The sequence below is a fragment of the Mirounga leonina genome, unplaced genomic scaffold (genome assembly GCF_011800145.1).
Source record: "Mirounga leonina isolate KUSES-001 unplaced genomic scaffold, KU_Mleo_1.0 Mir_175, whole genome shotgun sequence".
Lineage (NCBI taxonomy): Eukaryota > Metazoa > Chordata > Mammalia > Carnivora > Phocidae > Mirounga > Mirounga leonina.
The window spans coordinates 30,224,060-30,242,415 of record NW_023270453.1 but is presented as its reverse complement, the minus strand read 5'-3'; the positions used below and the strand labels follow the sequence as shown (position 1 = coordinate 30,242,415).

The window sequence follows — 18,356 nt, the reverse complement described above, 5'->3', positions numbered from 1 at the left end:
GGGGCAGAATCGGGTCCCGGCAGCACCTGAGCCACAACAGGAATGCCTCTGGCTGACACCTGCTGAGGGCACCTCAGCCCTGCTTTCACATGATGAAATCGAAGCCCAGAGAGGTACAGCGACTTGCCCGGAGTCACAGAGCTTAGTGGAAAGCAGGGCTGGTGTTCTAACCTATGAAGGCCTCCAGCCCCTCTGTCCTCAGTCCTGTCTCTGTCATACACTGTCCCTGTCTGCTCTCCTCCAAGCCTCAACATTGCCCTCTGCAGAATGGGCTGCGTCTCTCCAAGGGCCCCCCCACAATGGGGCTGTGTGCTCAGAGCCCGCTGCCCTCATGCCCTTGCCCTGGAAGGCATCTGTGCAGGGTGGGGAGGGGGCTGCCCCTGTGGGCAAGGCCTCTGGCTCAGCCTGTCCCCCTCCCCAGGTGGTGGTCTCGTCCTCTCTGCAGCTGGGGAAGGGCAGGCTGGCCGCCCGCCTGGCCCTGGCTCACCCCTTCAACCTCTCCTGGTGGCACATGGAGGCCAGCGGCCTGGCTGAGGGCAGAGGTGGCCAGCAGAGCGGGCAGGTGAGTGGGGAGCATCTGAGGTGCCCACGGTGGGGGCGTCTGGGGGTTGGGGAACTGCATGGCTGAGCCCACAGCCCACGACCTGGGTACTGCGTGCAGGGGAAGAAGGTTCTGCTTGTCTCCCGTTGGGAAGGACTCTAACAGAGTCACAGATTCCTGAAGTTTGCACCCCGAAGGGTCCTTCATTCGTTCATTCCTTCATCGATACCTTATTAAGCACCTACTGCACGTCAGGCCATGTTCGAAGCACACAGGCCTGCATCTAAAGAGCTCGCACTTTGGCAGGGCGAGAGCTTACGCGCATGTCCGACTCCTCATTTATACACTGGTCCGCTGAGTCGGGAGCTGCAGAGGGTCCACACAGGGCAGCTGGGCTCCTCACCTAGCCGGGTGGCCTCGGGTCGCTCCTGGACCCTCCCTGAGCCTCAGTGTTCTCAGCTGTGAAATGGAAGCCAGAAGGCCAGTGTGTATCAAGAGTAGACCATCTGTGCCAGGCCAAACAGAGAGCCTGGCTAAAATTCAAGCCAACGAATGAAGAACAAATGGAGAGTTGTGATAAGCCCCGGGAAGAAAGCGGAGAGGAGGCGGAGACAGAGGCTAATCAGATGCGGTGGCCAGGGAGGGCCTCCTGGGGGAAGCGGCTTGTCCCCTGAGGACCTCCGGATGAGAGGGAGCCAGCTCGTGACAAACTGGAGGAATAGCATTCTGGGGTGGGGGTGGGAGGGCAGGAAGAGCGCGTGCAAAGGCCCTGAGGTAGGAACAGGCTGGCGAGCTTCAGGAAGAGCCAGAGGCGGTTAGGCTGGAACAGAGTAAGTGGTGGGGCAGGCACTGGGGAGAGGAGATCAGCTGAGGGCCCCTGCCTTCGTCGGCTCGGGCTGCCATCACAGAACACTGCGGCTGTGTGGCTAGGTGCCCTTTGCTTAAAACAGAAACACGTATTCCTCCCCTTTCTAGAGGCTAGAAGTCCGAGATGAAGGCGCCGACCTGTCCGGTTCTGGTGAGCGCTCTCTTGCTGGCTCGCAGTCTCCTGCGTCCTCACCTGCCGGGGAGAGAGCTCTCTGGGGTCTCTTCTCATAGGGGCGCTAATCACATCTTGAGGCTCACCCCATGACCTCATCAACACCTAGTCCCTTCCCGTCAGCCCTGCCTCCTAATACCATCCCTGGGGATGAGGGCTTCCACAGCACAACAGGGGCGTGGGGCTCACGGTTCAGTCCCCAGCAGCCCCAGAGGCCCTGAGTGAGCAGCACGGATTTCCTTCTGGCTTTGGAGACAGCAAGGCTTGGGTATTGGGAATGAGGCGTCTTCCATCTAAATACTTCTGGTCTCCCGGGCTGGGCATGGCTCTGAGCACCTGCAGATGCGGGCAGGAGGGAGGACAGGGTCTCCAGCTCCCCTCCTTCGTCCCCTGCAGTGGGGGGCTCCACCCTCCGCACTCTACCTTTCCCACTCCTCCCACTCCCTTCTCTATCCCCTGCACGCACACAGATGGAGAGCATCAGCCTCTCCTCTGGCCCTCCCCTCCACCACCCTCCATCTCCTTGCAGGTCCAGTTGGCCTGGGACAGAGGGCAACCCGTGACCTTGCACCTCACCTGGACCAACAGGTCCTCGGAGTTCAATACCATCTGGGATGGCTGCCTGGCTGCCTCCCTGGGGCAGGTATGCGCTGGCGGGACTGCCAAGCCAAGCACGGGGCTCTCCCTAACTCTGGGCCCTTGTGCTGGCTCCCAGTCCCATATTCCATCTTCTTGTCAGCTCCAGGAAAATTGGGGCCTGAGTGCCCTCCGGGCCTGTGGGGCCGTAACACAGACCCCGGCCGTGTTCAGCGAGCAGCTCGATCTGTCCTGGGACCGGCGCCGGGTGCAGCAGAACCTGACATATGAGGTGAGGCCTAGAAAGCCGGGTCCCAGGCAGGTCACCCGCAGGGGGGCCACACCTGCTGTACAAAGTGCCTGGCTCTGAGGCCATGGGGTCTTGTGCCAACGCTAGCTGTGCTGGAGGATGGTGAGAAACTCATTTCTCCACTGTGAGCCTTGGTGTTCTCATCTGTAAAATGGGTTCCCTGACTGGGGTATAGTGACAGCTCTGGGGGGATGAGGGAAGCAAGGCGCCCAGCATGAGATGAGCACTCGGAGCCAGACGAGGGAAGAAGCTGGTGACACCAGAGGGCTTTTGAGGGCAGGGGGAGATCAGGTTCCTGGAGGCGTCAGTTTGGAGTCTTCCTGGCATCACTGCCCACCCGGGGCTGCGGCTGGGGCTGAGCACTGTTCTGCAGAGCCTGGGACAGGGACCAGACCACAGAGAAATGGGGAGAAATGGCCCTGAAAGCCAACCTTGTTCCTCCTGGGGTCTCGCACCCTGGGCTCTGGGACCCTTTAAACTCAAGCCCCCGGTGCTCCCCACAAACATCCGCCCAGCGTATAAATCACTGTTGTGGCCGACTGGAGCTCTCATGATGGGGCTTCCTGCACCTGACCCTCTCTCGTGAGGTCTCCCATCTGCAGCTGGCCTTGGCCCCTCTCCCCTCTCATGGGATGAGCCCCTGCCTCACGGTGCCCTCTCCTGCCAGAGGCATTGGCCATCGCAGGCGGACAGGATCCACGCCGAGGCCATGCTGCAGCACATCTTCACTGGCTCCTGCACCACGCAGAGCTTCCAGGGGGAGGTGGGGACCGACTATACCCACCGGCTGCACCATTCCCTGCACCTGGGGCTCTGTGACCTGCCCAGGGTGAGTCTGTCCCGGGGAGGGGGCCCGGGCACCCATGGAGGGAGGGTGAGGAGAGAGGACAGCATCCACAGAGCGCAGGGGTGTAAGCGAGGGAGCTGGGTGCCCACATCACCGCTCTGCCATCTGCCGGTGGGGTGATCCCAGGCAGGGTGGGTCGACCCTCTCAAAGTCCAGGGTTCCATCTGAGGAACAGAAGAGGCAGTAGGCTTCAGCATGTAGGGTGACTGTGAGATATGAGATGTGACACAGGAAGAGAGCTTTACACGTAAATGAAAGGTGCTCAGCTGCATCGTTGTTGGAGGTGAGGTATTGGGACCCCTTTCCCAAAACATTCTTCCTGGGTTTGTTAGCTGGTTGATTGGTTCTTCCTCCTACCTACCAACCCTCCCATCCATCCACCCACCTACTCCCCACCCTTCTGTCCATCCATCTGTCCATCCATCCACCCATCCACCCACCCAGCCACCTACTCACCCACCTTCTCATCTATCCACCCATGTACTCCCCATCCTTCTGTCCATCCATCCCCCCATCCATCCATCCATAAACCCACCCATCCACCTACTCACCCACCCTCCCATCCATTCACCCACCCATCCACCTACTCACCCACTTTCCCATCCATCCAGCCACCTACTCACCCACCCTCCCATCCATCCATCCATCCATCCACCCACCCACCTACTCCCCACCCTCCTGTCAGTCCATCTGTCCATCTACCCAGCCACCCACCTACTCACCTACCCATCTACCTACTCACCCACCCTCCTATCCATCCATCCATTTCCCCAACTATCCATCTATCCCAGGGTCAGAGATTTTCTGTAAAGGGTCAGATAGCAAATATTTTAGCTTTTCTTTTTTTTTTTTTTTAAGACTTTATTTATTTGACACACAGAGAGTGCGCACAAGCTGGGGGAGTGGCAGGCAGAGGGAGAGGGAGAAGCAGGCTTCCCGCCTGAGCAGGGAGCCCGATGCGGGGCTCGATCCCATGCCCCGGGGATCATGACCTGAGCCGAAGGCAGACGCTTAACGACTGAGCCACCCAGGTGCCCCATATTTTAGCTGTTCAAGCCATATGATCTCTGTTACCATCACTCAACTCTGCTGTCATAGGTTATATGTAAACTCATGGGTGTGGCCATCTTCTGATGCATATTTATTAACAAGAACAAGCAGTGAGCCAAATTTGGCTCTTGAGCCAGGTTGCCAACCCCATTCATCCATTCGTTCAGAAAGCATTTGTGGGTTTTACTTAATGCAGGGCCCTCTCCTAGGTGCAGGGACAAGGAAGGTGAAGGGGACAGACTGGGTGCCCCACCCCTTGGAGCTCACTTTCCAGTGGGTGGAAAAAGTTAAACAAGATGCATGATACGCCTGGGTGGCTCAGTCGTTAAGCGTCTGCCTTCGGCTCAGGTCAGGGTCCCAGGGTCCTGGGATTGAACCCCGCATCAGGTTCCTGGCTCAGTGAGGAGCCTGCTTCTCCCCCTCCCTCTGCCTCTCTCCCTGCTCATGCTTTCTCTATCTCTATCTCTGTCTCAAATGAATAAATAAAATCTTAAAAAAAAAAAATGCATCATATGTACTGAGGCATGATGAATGCCGTGAAGGAATGACGCAGGGAGAGGGGACGGGGGATTGCAGGGGACCCCACTGACAAATGCGAGCTCTGCACAGGGAACAGCCAGTGCAAAGGCCCTGTGGCGGAGCATGCTGAGGGTATTGGAGGAACAGAGGGCAGCCTTTAGAGAGCAAGGAGGTGAGGTTAAGAAGATAATGCTGACTTGTGGGCCATGTCAGGCAACCAGCTTTTCTTAGTACAACGGGGAGGCGGAGAGTTTTGAGCAAGGGGATCATGTCCGATTTGCATTTTTCACTGTCAGTCTGGCTCCCGAGTGGAGGAGGGACCATGGGCTGAACTAGAAGGGAGACCCAACAGGCTCTTGCGACAGCCCCAGGGGTCTGGACCAGGCCCGGGCATGGTGGGGAGAGGAAGTTGCAGCCCCTGTGCCTCCCTGACCGCTGACACCCACCCTCTCGTTCCAGGCTCTCTCAGTCTCTGGGGAGCACACCCTGGGCCACAATGGGCTCCTGCTGGATTCCCGCTGCCAGATGGGCCTCGCCCCGGACCCAGACCATGGCCTGCACCTCAGCCTGACCCTCCGCAACCACAGCAAGCCTCGGGCACCAGACTTCTCCGGGGAGCTGGAGGTGGGTGGCCAGGTCGGGGCTGCCTGCACCTCCCCCCACCCCCAGGAGGATGCCCTTCCTCCAGCTCTGGCCTGCGAGGCCACCACCGCCTGGATGGCCCTGCCACCTGGTGGTCACTGTCAGAACCGCAGGCTGGCACGCTGCCTGGCTTCCTCCCCTGCAAAGTGGGGAGTAATCGCTGCACCTACCCTAGCACCTACCCTAGCTCCCGTGGGATTCATGCCGCGAGGATTAAATATGTTACTACGTGCAGATCACTTAGAGCAGTGCCTGCGACAAGGCAGCCACTCAGTATTACCGATTCTCCCAGCAGCCCAGGAAGGTAGGAGGGCGCAGAGCTGGGCTCGATGCCTTCTCTGTCCCCACCGGCCGAGTGATCTTGGGAAGGGCCCTCGCTGAGCCCTGCCTCCTCATCTGTAAGTGGGGAGCGGACATATTTCGCAAGGCAGCGGGTAGGGTTCCGGGCACCCCCTCCCTCTGCCCCCTTTAAAATAGGCACACAGGGGGCGCCTGGGTGGCTCAGTCGTTAAGCGTCTGCCTTCAGCTCAGGTCATGATCCCGGGGTCCTGGGATCGAGCCCCGCATCAGGCTCCCTGCTCAGCAGGAAGCCTGCTTCTCCCTCTCCCACTCCCCCTACTTGTGTTCCTCTCTCACTGTGTCTCTCTCTGTCAAATAAATAAAAAATCTTAAAAAATAAAAAAATAAAAATAATAATAAAATAGGCACACAGTAGGTGCCCCATCACTGTTACCATCTGCCCACCTCCGCGTCCCCCTGGCCAAGTGCCCCTGACTTCGTGACTTTCCTTCTTCTGACCTCAGTTGTCTCCTCTGTCCAATGGGAACAAATCCCACCTCATTTGCAGAGCTGTTTGCACATAGTAGGTGCTCGTGAGGTTTCCTTCCAGCATCCAGAGCTGGACGGGGATGGCTCTTCTGCCTCTGGAGGTCGCTCGGCCTGTTGCCCTGCATGGTGGCATGGTGGTATCAAAAGAGCTTTGCTCTCCAAGGCTGCCCGGGGCTGACCGCTTTGTTTCCCCACCTGCCAGCCAGGCCCCCAGCTGCTCCCGCGTCTGTAATCCCAGTGCCCCAAGGCCTGCCGGCCTGGGAGTGGGCCCCCTGCCCCATGTGGGGGGTCCATGCGGTGGAGAGAGGTCTTTCCCAGCCTTGTTTGGTCCTCATGACACTGTGAAATTTCAGAAGGCTCTCTGGGCTGCACCCCACCCACTTGGAAACCTTGAGGATGGATTTTCTGGAACATGTGTAGTGAGCCCCCTGAATTAGATTCCTAGGGCTGCCGAACGGAGCACCCCCAGCGCGGTGCTGGAACATAACAGGATTTTTTTCCTTTCACAGTGCTAGAGGCTAGAAGTCTGAAATCAGGGTGTCAGCAAGTCCACACGCCCAGCAGAAGCTCTAGGGCACTGTCCCCCCGTGCCTCTTCCTGCTTCTGGGGGTCACCGGCAGGCCTGGGCGCTCCTTGGCTTATGGCCGTGTCATTCCAACCTCTGGGTCTTCACACGGCTGTCTCCCAAGGCTATGGGTCATTGCATTTAGGGCCCACCTGAATCCAGGACAACCACATCTGCAGAGACCTTATTTCCGAATAATCGGAACTAGGGTTCGAACTTCCACGCGCCTTTTTGAGGAACACATTCACCCCGTAAGGCGCCCTCCTGTAACACACACACACAGTAATTCCGATTCCTGTGGAAGTTCGAAGGCCACCGTCCTGTGTCATTTGACAGAACTGGAAACCGAGGCACAGACAGGGCAATGCACTTATTCAGGGTGGTACGGCTCATTGGTAGCAGCATCTGGACTCGAACATGGGGCAGCTGAGTCACGGCCAGAGGTGGCTCCCCTCCCCCCAACAGGCCTCCCCTTGCAGGGGGTCCTCCAGGGTTCCTTCTGTGACCTCCAGCCCCATTGTCCATTCAGAGCTCACCTGTCCCGAGTCCCCCTCCTGCAAGGCTGGGCGTCTGCAAGGGTCGCGACAAAGTGCTCGGGGACTGTGTGCCCCGTGCTCCCCACAACAGCTCCTTGAACGTGCTGAGGCATTTGCCGTGTTTCTCCTGAAATTACAGAAAGCACGGCAGGTAGAAACAGCTGGGCACCAGGGACGGCAAAAATGTCAAGGCCCAGGGCCACCCGGATCAGTTAAGACAGCGGCGCCGGGGTGAGGCCTGGCGTCCGCGATGTTTAAGCCATGGGGATGGCGGGTGCCCCTGGCTTATCAGGCTCCCAGATGTGGATTTAGTAGGTACTTTCTGCAGTTGGCAGGGACAGTGAACCTTGTGGGGTTGTACGTGGGGGTCCCAGTGCCCCGGGAGATGTGAGGCAGCGGGTGGGCGCTGCCTTTTCTCTCCTTGGGCCCGGGGCTAGCAAGAGCGGGGGGACCAGGCCCCACTCTACTCTCTGCTCTCCTGTTTGCAGATCCTCAGCGCCAAGGCTCAGCAGCTCGGCCTGCGGGGCCGGGTCTCCACCTCGGCTTCTCGGGCCAGCATCCAGCTAGAGGGAATTGTGGACAATGGGGACGAGAAAGTGAGGCTGTCGGTGTCCCGGGCCCCGAGCTGCCTCCAGGCCGCTGTGACCCATGAGGAAGGTGAGTTGAGACAGCGAGGACTGCTCAGATGGCTGGGGCGGGGCCCACCTGGGCCCCAGAGAGGACAGAGATCGGGGTGTTGAGAGTTGAGGAGTCAGGGAACCCGGTTTGGACTTCGTGGCGCTCTCAGCTCGGAGGAGACAGTGAGCCCCCTGCAGCCACCTGTATGGGCTGTGATGTCAGGAGAGGTTGGGAGAAGGGTCCAGGTGGGCAGATGGGAGGTGGGTATGGGCTGGGGGATGAGAAGGAGCCCAGGCCTCAGGGGGTCGGGAAGCGGATTTGGGTGGTACGCTTCCAGGCCTGCAAACGCTAGGGCCTGGGGCTAACAGGAAGCTCTCCGTGGAGAGGAGGAGGTGTGGACAGCCGGGTGGCAGCCAGGCAAGTCCCGGGGGCAACAGCAGGACCCTTCCTGGCCCCAGGGAGCCGAGAGGAGAGCGTGGTGCTGCAGGCATGTGCCCACAGGCAAACGGCTGAGGTGGAGGCCCTGCTCCAGGACGGCGGGCAGCCCGTGCAGCCCCTGGGACGCCTGAGCCTGCAGGCTGCCAACCAGAGTCTTCGCCTGGAGGCACACGGCTGTCCGGGAACCCTGCTGGGCAGCGTGGAGGTGAGGCGGCCCCAGGGGTGGGGGGTGCTGTTTTCCCTGGGGCCCAGACCACGGTGCTGGGGCTGCGAGCCTTTTGGGTCCAACAAGGCCCAGAAAACCAGAGGCAGCCCCGTAGCATGCAAACATATCCTGGGGCTCCATGGCCAGCACCGAGAACCTCCTGTCCACCCCAGTCCCAGGAAGCACCCCCCTCCCCGGAGTCCCCAGCCTGTCCCTCTGTGCCCACAGTCCAGGATGGCAGCCATCGGGGCCCAGGTGGGAGCCCAGCTAGAGAAGAAGATCCGAGGCTTGGATGCCTACGTGGAAAGGTTCCGGCGCCTGGTGGGTAGACTGCACCAGGGGGTTGGGGACACACTTCGAGAAGGGGAGGTGCTGTGTGGAGATGCCCCCCCCTTCCCCCGGCCCATCCTGTGCCCTCCACTCACCAGGCGTGAGGATCTTCTGGAGGGCCGGGTGCCCCAGACCCTCACACCGATCTTGCCTCGATTTCCCTGCCCAGGTGCGGCCGGCGGGCACCCTGGACAGCATGGTGGGCCCCCTCCTGCAGTTGTCCCACGGGGGACTGGGAGCCGTGGTGGCGAGTGGCCGGGCGGTGGCCGCGCCATGGGGCCAGGCCAGGCAGGCGCTGATACACCACTTGCCCCCCTACCTGGAGAGACTACGGGTGGGGCTGGAGCAGCTGCGGAAGGAGCTGGAACGTGAGTGCACGAGTGAGGGCCCAACCCCAGAGCCCTCCCGGCCTGCGGGGCCTCATGGGCCTGCAGCCTTCGTGTTCACTCTGCTGCCTCCATCCCTGCAGCTCTCCAAGCTAACATCCCTCATGCCCGCTGCCTTGGTTCTTTGTGGACTGCTGGTCTATTTTTTTTTTTTTTCCAGTCCCTGCCTGATTTCTTTTGGGCCTACAGCTTTATTTCTATTAGGCCCAGTGCTGGAAGATCCCAGAGCCTATTTCTGGTTCTGTGATCAGCACCAGCGTGGCTGTGTGGTTCAGGCTTCTGTCCTGGTTACTAAGTCGCCGCTGCCCCAAGCATCCTCCGAGTGATGCTGGGAACTTCAGGCCTCTCCACACGAGCACCAGGGCCGATAGCTGGCCCTTCTCTCCCACCCTGCTTCTGTCTCTGGGTCACCCCCAGCTTCCGTGGCTCGCTAGGGCTCAGTTCTCGGAATATTTTCCTGCTCACAGCTAGGATTTGTTACAGCGAAAGCACACAGAGCAAGATCAGCAAAGGGAAGCGGCACGGGGGCCCAGGCCCGAGTGAGGGAGGGAAACCAGGCACAAGCTTCCAGAATCTTCTCCTGGGGAGGTCACCCAGGACGCCTTCAATTCCCCCAGCGTCACATGGTGACCACCACTGGTCTGCCAGGGAAGCTCGTTAGAGGTCCTGCTCCGAGGGTTTTCTTAGGGGGCTGGTCGTGGAGGAAGCCTCCCCTGGCACATACCACCATTCCGGACTCACCGGAGGAAAGGGGGTGTTGGGCACAAGCCATTTGTCCCTGCAAATGGTTTGGGCAGAGCGAGGCCCTCTTTTCGGTTCTGGGAGTGGTGGCAACCCTCCTCCCATCCGGGCTCCCACATGCCAGCCCAGGGCCAACCTTGGGAACAGGCCTTGCAGAGGGGAAGTCTCGGGCCTGCCGGGCTGGCTCTTTCCCTGCAGTCCCTCGTGCCGCCACCTTATTCCCTGGAACAGGCCCTGTTTCCTGGAGGCCTGGGTCATCAAGGGGGCCGGTCCCCCTGCCGGGGTCTGGGCTGCAGGCAGTGGCATCTGGCCTGAGGTCAGGACTCCGGGTGGGGGATGGGGAGGGGGCTCACGGTGGGTGGCGGCCACCTGTTGCAGGGCCCCTGGCCACACTGAAGGATGCCTACCTGGAGGTGACCCCACAGCCCCTGGACGAGGTGTGGCGGGAGCGGGCTGAGGAGGCCGTGCGGCTGTGGCGGGCCCTGGGGCCCAGGCCCATCGGGGCAGCCATGGAGCTGGTGAGGTGGGGCAAGGGGGTGGGACGCGGGCCTGCCAGGTGGGGTGAACCCTGATGGCTCTCCCCGCCCGCCCCCTGCAGGCCGCCCGCCAGATGCTGTCTTGGGCCGAATCCACTTTGTCCCAGGCCCTGCGGAGGCTCTGCAAGCCCTTGCTGGCCCTGTACAGCTTCTCAGCCAGGTACCTTGGGGACCAGGGACCGTCCTTCTCTGCCTCCCTGCCCCAGGCCGGGCCCCAGGCTACAGCACCCTTGGTCTCGTGTATTCCTTAGGACGACCCTGCCAGGGGGGCATTTTCAGTCCTCATCTGTTAAGTTGAGGTTTATTCTTCATTCCACGGGTATTGGATGAACAGGTTCTCCGGGTGAGAGCTGTTTTAGGTTCTATGGATACAGCAGTGAATGAGACCCATCCCCATCCTCACACTGAACAAAGAGCTAGGTTATCTACACTGTACTCGGCCACACTTTCCTCCAGAGGGGCCTCAGGGTAAAAGTTTTCAGGCTTTGTAGGCTCAGTGGTCTTTCCCTTCATCTTCCCTTTGTTTTTCAATAATCCTTTAAAAACAGAAGAGCCCCTCTTACCTTGCAGGCCCTCCAGAAACTGGACACGGGCTGGATCTCGCCCATGAGACAATAGTTTCCTAGCCTGTGCTTTGGTATATCGGGTGGTAAATGCTGGAGAAGAACAGGCAGGACAAGTGGGGTGGGGGGCACCCTTGGCATGCTGAAGCCATGGTCTGCTTCTTTGAGAAGGTGGCATTTGCACAAGGGCTGGAAGGAGCTGGGGGAGGGGGCCCTGTGGGCATCATGGGAAGAGTTTCAGGCAGAGGCCACAGCCAGTGCAAAGACCCAGGGGTGGGAGTGTGCCTGGCCTGCTGGAGGAGTATGGAGGAAACCAGTGGGGCTGGAGTGGAGGCTACAAGAGCCTGAGGGTTGAGGGGCATCCAGGTGGCCTGGAGCCTTTGTGAGGACATTAATTTCTACTCTGTGATGGGAACCCACAAAAGGTTTCGAGCTGAGAAAAGACATGATGTATATCCCATTTAAAAAGATCCCTCTGGGGGCACCTGGGTGGCTCAGCCGTTTAGCGTCTGCCTTCGGCTCAGGTCAGGATCCCAGGGTCCTGGGATCGAGCCCCGCTTCGGGCTCCCTGCTCCGTGGGAAGCCTGCTGCTCCCTCTCCCACTCCCCCTGCTTGTGTTCCCTCTCGCGCTGTCTCTGTCAAAAAATAAATAAAAAAAATAAAAAGATCCCTCTGGCCCTGGTGGTGAGACTTGGCTGGGGGCAGGGGCGTGGTGTGGATGGCAGTGCGGAGCCCAGTAAGGAGTGGCCCTCGGTTGTGGGTGTCTGGGTGAGACTCGGGAGCCATGGAAGGGCTGCGAGGTGTTTAGATTCTGGACGTGTTGTAAGGTCAAGCCTGGAGATTTGCTGACAGATTGGCTTAGGTGTTGGAACAGGTGGCACCGAGGTTTTTGGCCTTGCAAATGGCAGGAGGGACTGGTGGCAGGCAGATGGGGGCTTTATCAGTTTCCTCTTGCTTCCATAGCCCCTTGACCCACACATTTAGTGACTTCAAACAACACAGATTTATTCTCGTGTCGTTCTGGAGGTCCGAAGTCTGGGAAATCCGTTTCAGTGGCCTTAGCCAACGTGTCAGCCGGGCTGGCTCCCAGGGAGGCTCCAGGGGAGAACCCACCCCCTTTATCTTTTCCAGCCTCTAGGAGCACCAGCGCTCCTTGGCTCAGAGACCCTTCCTCCGCCTTCAAAGCTGAAAGCCACAGCATCACTTTCTCTCCAGACTCTGTCCTTCTATCTTGTCTCTCTGACCCTCCTCCTGCCCTTTTTCTGACGACATGAGCTCACCCGGATAATCCATCCCAGAATCCTTCACTTAGGCACACCCGCAAAGTGCCTTTGGCCACGTCAGTTCCCGTAGTCCTAGGGCCCAGGCACTTGGAGGTCTTCGGGGGCCTTTATTCAGTGTGTGTGGCAGGAGCGGGGATGGTCAGGCGCCATTCTGGACGCGTTGAGCTTGAGAAGCCATGAGGACACGCAGTTAGAAACGGCCAGTAGGAACTGCTATTTTGAGGTCTGGGCCGTACAACAGTCTGGGAGTTGTCAGAGAGGGGACTGGACCGGATGGGGCTGCAGAACCAGCCTCAGAGACAGGCCTGGGCTCTGGGGTGTGTGCGCCCCTCCCCCTCCCAGGCTGGGGCCCCATCAGCAGTGGGGGGGGGCGGGGCTCGGAATGGCAGCGGCCCCAGCCAAGCGACCTCACAGCGCGTGGGGACCGGGGGAATGCTTGGGCTTGAATCCAGCTCTGACTTGGGCAACCTTGGATCAGTGCTCGGTGCCTCGGGTGGTGCTCAGGCCACCAGGGCTCTCGGTGCTGTCACAACGTGGGCTGGCCGAGGGAAGCTGCCAAGGGGGCACGGTGTCAGCTGGTGTGCAGAGGAATGTACTAGTCGGGGCTGTTTGCAAAGGTAGGGGCTGACTGGTGCGGTTAGGGGGCTCCTGCCCGGGGGAGGTCCTGGCAAGGGGTCAGCACTGGGTGCTTGTGCTGAGGAAGGGGTGTGGGGGGCAGGGAGGCCTCTGAGACCACTTCCAGCCCCACCGCTGCAGGTCCTCCGGGCCTCCTGGGGGAGGTAAATGTCTTCCCCCACCCCCGGCACCTACCTCCATCCGCAGTCGAGGGCATGAACTATTCCTCATCTCCTCCAAGCCCAACGTGTGCTGAGACCTCTCTGCTCCTTCAGACCCCACAAAGTCGACTTGACCCCTGTTTTCCGCCCTGAGAAAGTTTCAGGGTCCTCCCTTGATGGTCGAACTCCCAAGGTCCCCTTTGGCTCCGACCTCCCCTTTCTCTGATGCTTTTGCTGCCTTTGTCCACCCCACCTCCAGGAGCCCTAGATGTGGGCCGGCCCATTCTCAGGGTTCACATAGACCTGACCCAAGGCCCTGGGGGGCAGCACGTACGTCCCCCCCCCTCCGGCAGGAGCCCAGACATCTGTGTCCTTCCAGTGAGGCCGCTGTGTCTGCCCTGAGCCTGGACCCTCCTCCACCTCTGTGCTCCTTCCAGGAACTGTTCGGTGCGGGTGACTTTGCCCCTGCTGCCGGCGGGGAACGAGCCCCTGGCTGTGGCCCGGGTGACCGGCTACGTGGTGGAGAAGCTGCTGCGGCCGCTCGGCGAGCTGTCCAGGACCAATGTGTGGGCCGAGTACTACCGGCTCCAGCGTCGCCTGCTGGAGAGCCCCCATGACTGTGAGTCTCGGGCCACCCTCCTCCCCGGGAAGCCCTGAACCCTGTGGGATGGGGCAGCAGGGCGTGGCAGGGGCAGACAGGGGCCTGGTCCTGGGTGGCCCCCGGGACCTGAGCCCAGTACCGCAGGGCCCAGAGGTTACTGGACTGTCCCAGGTCATAGCGGACGAGGACCGGGCTGCAGATCCGGGCTTTCGTCCAGCATAGGAAAGCCTGAGTCTGGGGCCCAACCCAGAAGTGGGCCAAGCTGCTTGGGGCTCGAGGCCAGCTCCCTCCCCCTTGTTGGTGCTGGAGGCGCAAAAGGCAGACCTCCAGCTGGAGCCGGAAGGCGGCTAATGGAGTCCAGACTCGTGGTCAGGCAGGGCCGGCCACCACGGGCTGTGCCAAGACCGGATGTGGCTCCAGGGGCTCGGGGCCCCGTGGGAGTGTGCATCCAGCTCGTGCCCGAGTGTGGCCCGGGCGAGTCTCCCCCCCTCTCTGGGACTTGGTTTCCCCTCTGTGCACTGGAGGTGGCACCCTGGCGCACTCCTCTGGGTGACAGGCACGTGTGGTTTGTGAGCCGAATTCCTTGGTGCTGGGGTGGGCCTCAAGCCCACAGGCAGGTGTGGCACTCAGGGCCTGGTAGGCCTGGTGTGTCAGTGTGGTTCGTACTGCCCACGTGGGAAGGCTGAGGTTCGGGGCAAGCGGTCGCCCTCCTAGGGTCAGGGGTACTTTCTCTGCTAGGCAGCACGGTGAGGTTGAAGTTGGCCTTGGAGTTCCGTACTTATGTGGCCTTGGGCTGGCCCGTGACCTTGAGCTCTGATGGCTGATGAAGGGGCATGCAGGACCCTCCTCGTGAGGCTGGCTGGGCCAGCAGCCCCCTGGCCTGGGTATGTGTCCCCTAGTGCCCTCCCACTTCTAGCCCAAGTCGCTGCTCAGCAGCTGAACTGGCCCTGTGGGGCACGCTGTCCCTGTCTCCATCTTCTGCCCACCTGGAGGAGGGCAGAGCCAGGCCCCCATGGTACCTTCCTTGCATTAGATGGAGCCTTTGGTCATACTTTTGTGTGTTTTTTATAGTGATTATTTTTCAATAGCTTCATTGACCCCCAATTCGCATACCACACTGTTTAGTTCAAGCATATAATTCAGCGGCTTTGAATATATTCAGAGGTTCACATCCCCCACTGCCGTCAGTTGTAGAGCATTTTCATGACCTCACAAGCGTCCTCTGTCCCTTAGCTGTCACCCTCTGTCCTTGGCTCTCACCTGTCTACCTCCTGGCTCCATGGATTTGCCTACTCTGGACACTTCGTATGAAAGGAATCCTGTATCAGTCCTTTCTTTTTATTGTCGACTTGGCTGGAGATGGTGGAGAAGAGCTGGGGATAGACCCCCCCATGTAGGCTGCCCAAGGGGTCACAGGCCAGAAAGGCTCTGGATGCCCTGGAGTACCCCCTGCGCTCAGGGCCCCCAGGGCAGCGGGCAGAGCGGGCAGAGCCATCTTACCTGCCCTGGGCTTTCTTCTTCCCAGACCATGCTGTGGTGGCCGGGGCCAGGTATGTGGTGACCTTTGATGGCCAGGTGTGGAGCCTGGGTGTCCACTGTGGCCGTCTGCTGCTGGCCAAGGACTTTGCCCACGACACGTTCTCACTGACACTGAACCGGGACCACTCGGGGCTCCCATCCCTGTCCGTGGAGCTGAACCGTACCACCCTGGTGCTCTACCCGAGCCTGAAGGTGAGCATGCGAGAGTGGGAGGGGCAGGGGGCCCAGAAGGATGACACGTTCCTGTCACATCCACACGCCCATGTCCTGGGCCCCAGACCCTTCCCACCTGGTGCCCCATGTTGCCTGCCACCTGTCTGCTCAGCCCATGTCTGGCCCCCAGACATACAGGCTGTATGATTCCTCCTCGCCTACGGAGAGCTGTCTGCACGTCGATCTGCCTCCTGCCAAGATGAGGAGGGATGTCCCCAGGATCAAGCTGACCAGTGAGGACGGCATCTCCGTCACCTGTGATGTCCGAGCCGGTCTCTGCAGCCTGACTCTGGGCCTCTGGCTCCATGGTGGGTCTGGGTCCCAGCTAGCAGCCTCCGAGCCAGTGGGGTCGGCCTTGCAGAGGCTGGCAGATCCCCAGCCAGGGGCACTCTTGGGGTCCTCGGGACACTGGGGGCAGGATGCCCAGGGACTCCCTCAGGCTGCCGTTGATCTTTGGGGCTTACAAGCTGAGCAGGCAGGAGAACAGTCTGAAGGGCTCAGGATGGGAAGGAGGTCCAAGGCCATGTCTCCCTGCTGGGTCATGGCAGTGCTCAGACCGTCCCCACTGCAGGTGGACAGATCCTGCTCGGCTCGGTGCCCACTGGCCTTGTCTCTGCAGCTGTAATACCCCGGTCGCCGCCTCCTCCCCTTCTCCTCCCCATTGTTGGCTGTGGTTTGGATGACCTCACTGAAGCTCATGTACGGGCCACCATTCTCACAGCCCGGATTTAAGCCCGGGGCTCTCTGACCCCATATTCTACCTCCTTTCTGGGACATCGACTCCGGGTTCAGGGTGGCCCCAGAACAGCTCTCCCGTCGGCCCAGGCCACTTGAGATGAGGACGGTGGGCATGGGGAGGGTCCCAAAAGGGACACAAATGCTTTGCTCCCTTCTCCTCTCCCTCTGATGAAGGCCTAGAGCCCAGGAGGTGGTGTGGGCGTCGGGTGTGGAGGGTTCGGGCATTCCTGGAACCTGGGCCCAGACAGGCTCTCACCTGGCCCCCTTTCTGCACAGGGGTGTCTGCTGGCCTTCTGGGTACCAATGACAATGAGGCGGGCAATGAGCTGATGTTGCCGGATGGCACAGCGGCCCAGAGCCTGGAGGAGCTCGCCCTCGCCTGGCAGGTGAGCTGGTGCGCCAGCCCTCCTCCTTTGGGGGGTCGTGTGTCCCGGGGGCTGTGTGGGTAGAGATTGGCTTGGGGCATGTGTACTCTGCAGACAGCTTCTCTGTCCAAGCTGCCCAAGAAGGAGGAGGTCCAGGCGGCAGGCCTGAGTCTGGGCTTTGTCTCACTAGGTGGGTGGCGACTGCAGGGCCATGGAGAAAACTCAGGAGTGCCCAGGCTGGAGCCCCACCTGCTGGGCCCTCTTCCAGGACCCCCGTTCCTGCCTGGGGAACTGCTTCAGGGTGGTGAGTGTGAGGCTGGGTCTGGACCCCAGCAGAAGCCATGCAGCAGATAGACCAAGGGACCCAAATTGACCCCTATCTTGCCTCTGCCCCTCCCCTGTGCTACTCGCAAGGCTATAACGCACAAGGACCGTGACTGTGGGTGCTGGATTTCAGGTGGACCCCACGCCATTCCTCAGCCTGTGCATCCAGGACACCTGTGGCACCCAGGAGCTCCACCCTGCCTGTAACCTGGCAGCCGCCTACATCCACTTGTGTGCCCGGGGCTTCGTGCCCCTGGACCCTCCTCCGCAGTGCGGTAAGCCACCCCCGCCAGCCATCCAGCTCACCCCTACCTGGCTGACCCCTGCCTTCCCTCCCAGAGGGAAAACTAGTTCCTTTCTCTTACTTAGTTCATTATATGACAACCGAGTGCCTGTCCGCCTGGCAGGAGCTAAGAGTCAAAACAAAGTTCTGTGCAAAGGAGTACTTAGAAAAAAGAGGCCCAAAGCCTCCCCCTGCCCAAGCCAAGGCTGATGAGCCCTGGGACCTCTGACACAGGAGACAATACCATAGACAACTATAAACTCACCTCCTGAAAATGTATAACCACAGATCTGCTCTTCAGGGGTTTGAATGTACACTCTCTCCAATGTCCGGAAAGCCCTGGGTCAACCACTGTTGTGCATGATTCCCACAGCTGAAGCTCCACTGCACAGGGCTGGAAGTCAGCGACTGCCCCAAACAACAGGAAAAGGACCTCTGTTAAAGGAAAGATTACTCATGATGCTTGGAAAAGACCAGGCAGGCAGGCTGTATTCAGGGGGACTATCACAGTGGTATAGGGACCACTGCAATGGGGTTTGGCCATACAGGGGAGAGAGATCAGGCTCTGATTACAACAGGGAAAAGTGGGGACTGACAGCCAAGGAGCGGGGTGGGGGGGCGTCTGTGGATGGAAAATTACCAAGAGGAACCATCAGGGATGGTGAAGTTCTGGCTAACCCGACCTGCCAGGACTCTTGCTGGAGGCAGCCCAGACTGATCAGAGGAACCCTGGCTGATGGCAAGGTAACCTATTATTCTGGCTAAATTGACCTAGCAGAATTCTTGCTAGGCCTGGCCAAGGCAGAGACAGAAGCCCCCCCACCCCAATGTCAGGTCCTCACTGAGATTTCCACAGAACCTGAGTAGAATCTGGTCAAAGAAAGATACTAGAATTTGAAACTATTAAATACATATATTAACTGAAATTTAAAACTTACCAGATTTGGGGCGCCTGGGTAGCTCA

General features: G+C 59.9%; 1 protein-coding gene across 1 annotated transcript in view; it reads left to right on the top strand.

The window, feature by feature from the left end:
* Window positions 1-17,621, top strand: part of LOC118021831 — a 134,286-nt gene extending 116,665 nt beyond the window's left edge. The window contains exons 57-73 of the mRNA XM_035022283.1: window positions 422-562; window positions 2,110-2,223; window positions 2,320-2,448; window positions 3,134-3,295; window positions 5,342-5,506; window positions 7,942-8,110; window positions 8,530-8,714; window positions 8,943-9,035; window positions 9,214-9,412; window positions 10,550-10,689; window positions 10,770-10,867; window positions 13,767-13,948; window positions 15,456-15,661; window positions 15,813-15,990; window positions 16,697-16,806; window positions 16,976-17,089; window positions 17,243-17,621. Of these exons, the coding sequence (XP_034878174.1) occupies window positions 422-562; window positions 2,110-2,223; window positions 2,320-2,448; window positions 3,134-3,295; window positions 5,342-5,506; window positions 7,942-8,110; window positions 8,530-8,714; window positions 8,943-9,035; window positions 9,214-9,412; window positions 10,550-10,689; window positions 10,770-10,867; window positions 13,767-13,948; window positions 15,456-15,661; window positions 15,813-15,990; window positions 16,697-16,806; window positions 16,976-17,089; window positions 17,243-17,602 (2,745 nt within the window). The 3' untranslated portion in view covers window positions 17,603-17,621. The remainder of the gene's footprint in view (window positions 1-421; window positions 563-2,109; window positions 2,224-2,319; window positions 2,449-3,133; window positions 3,296-5,341; window positions 5,507-7,941; window positions 8,111-8,529; window positions 8,715-8,942; window positions 9,036-9,213; window positions 9,413-10,549; window positions 10,690-10,769; window positions 10,868-13,766; window positions 13,949-15,455; window positions 15,662-15,812; window positions 15,991-16,696; window positions 16,807-16,975; window positions 17,090-17,242) is intronic.
* Window positions 17,622-18,356: the final 735 nt, after the last annotated feature.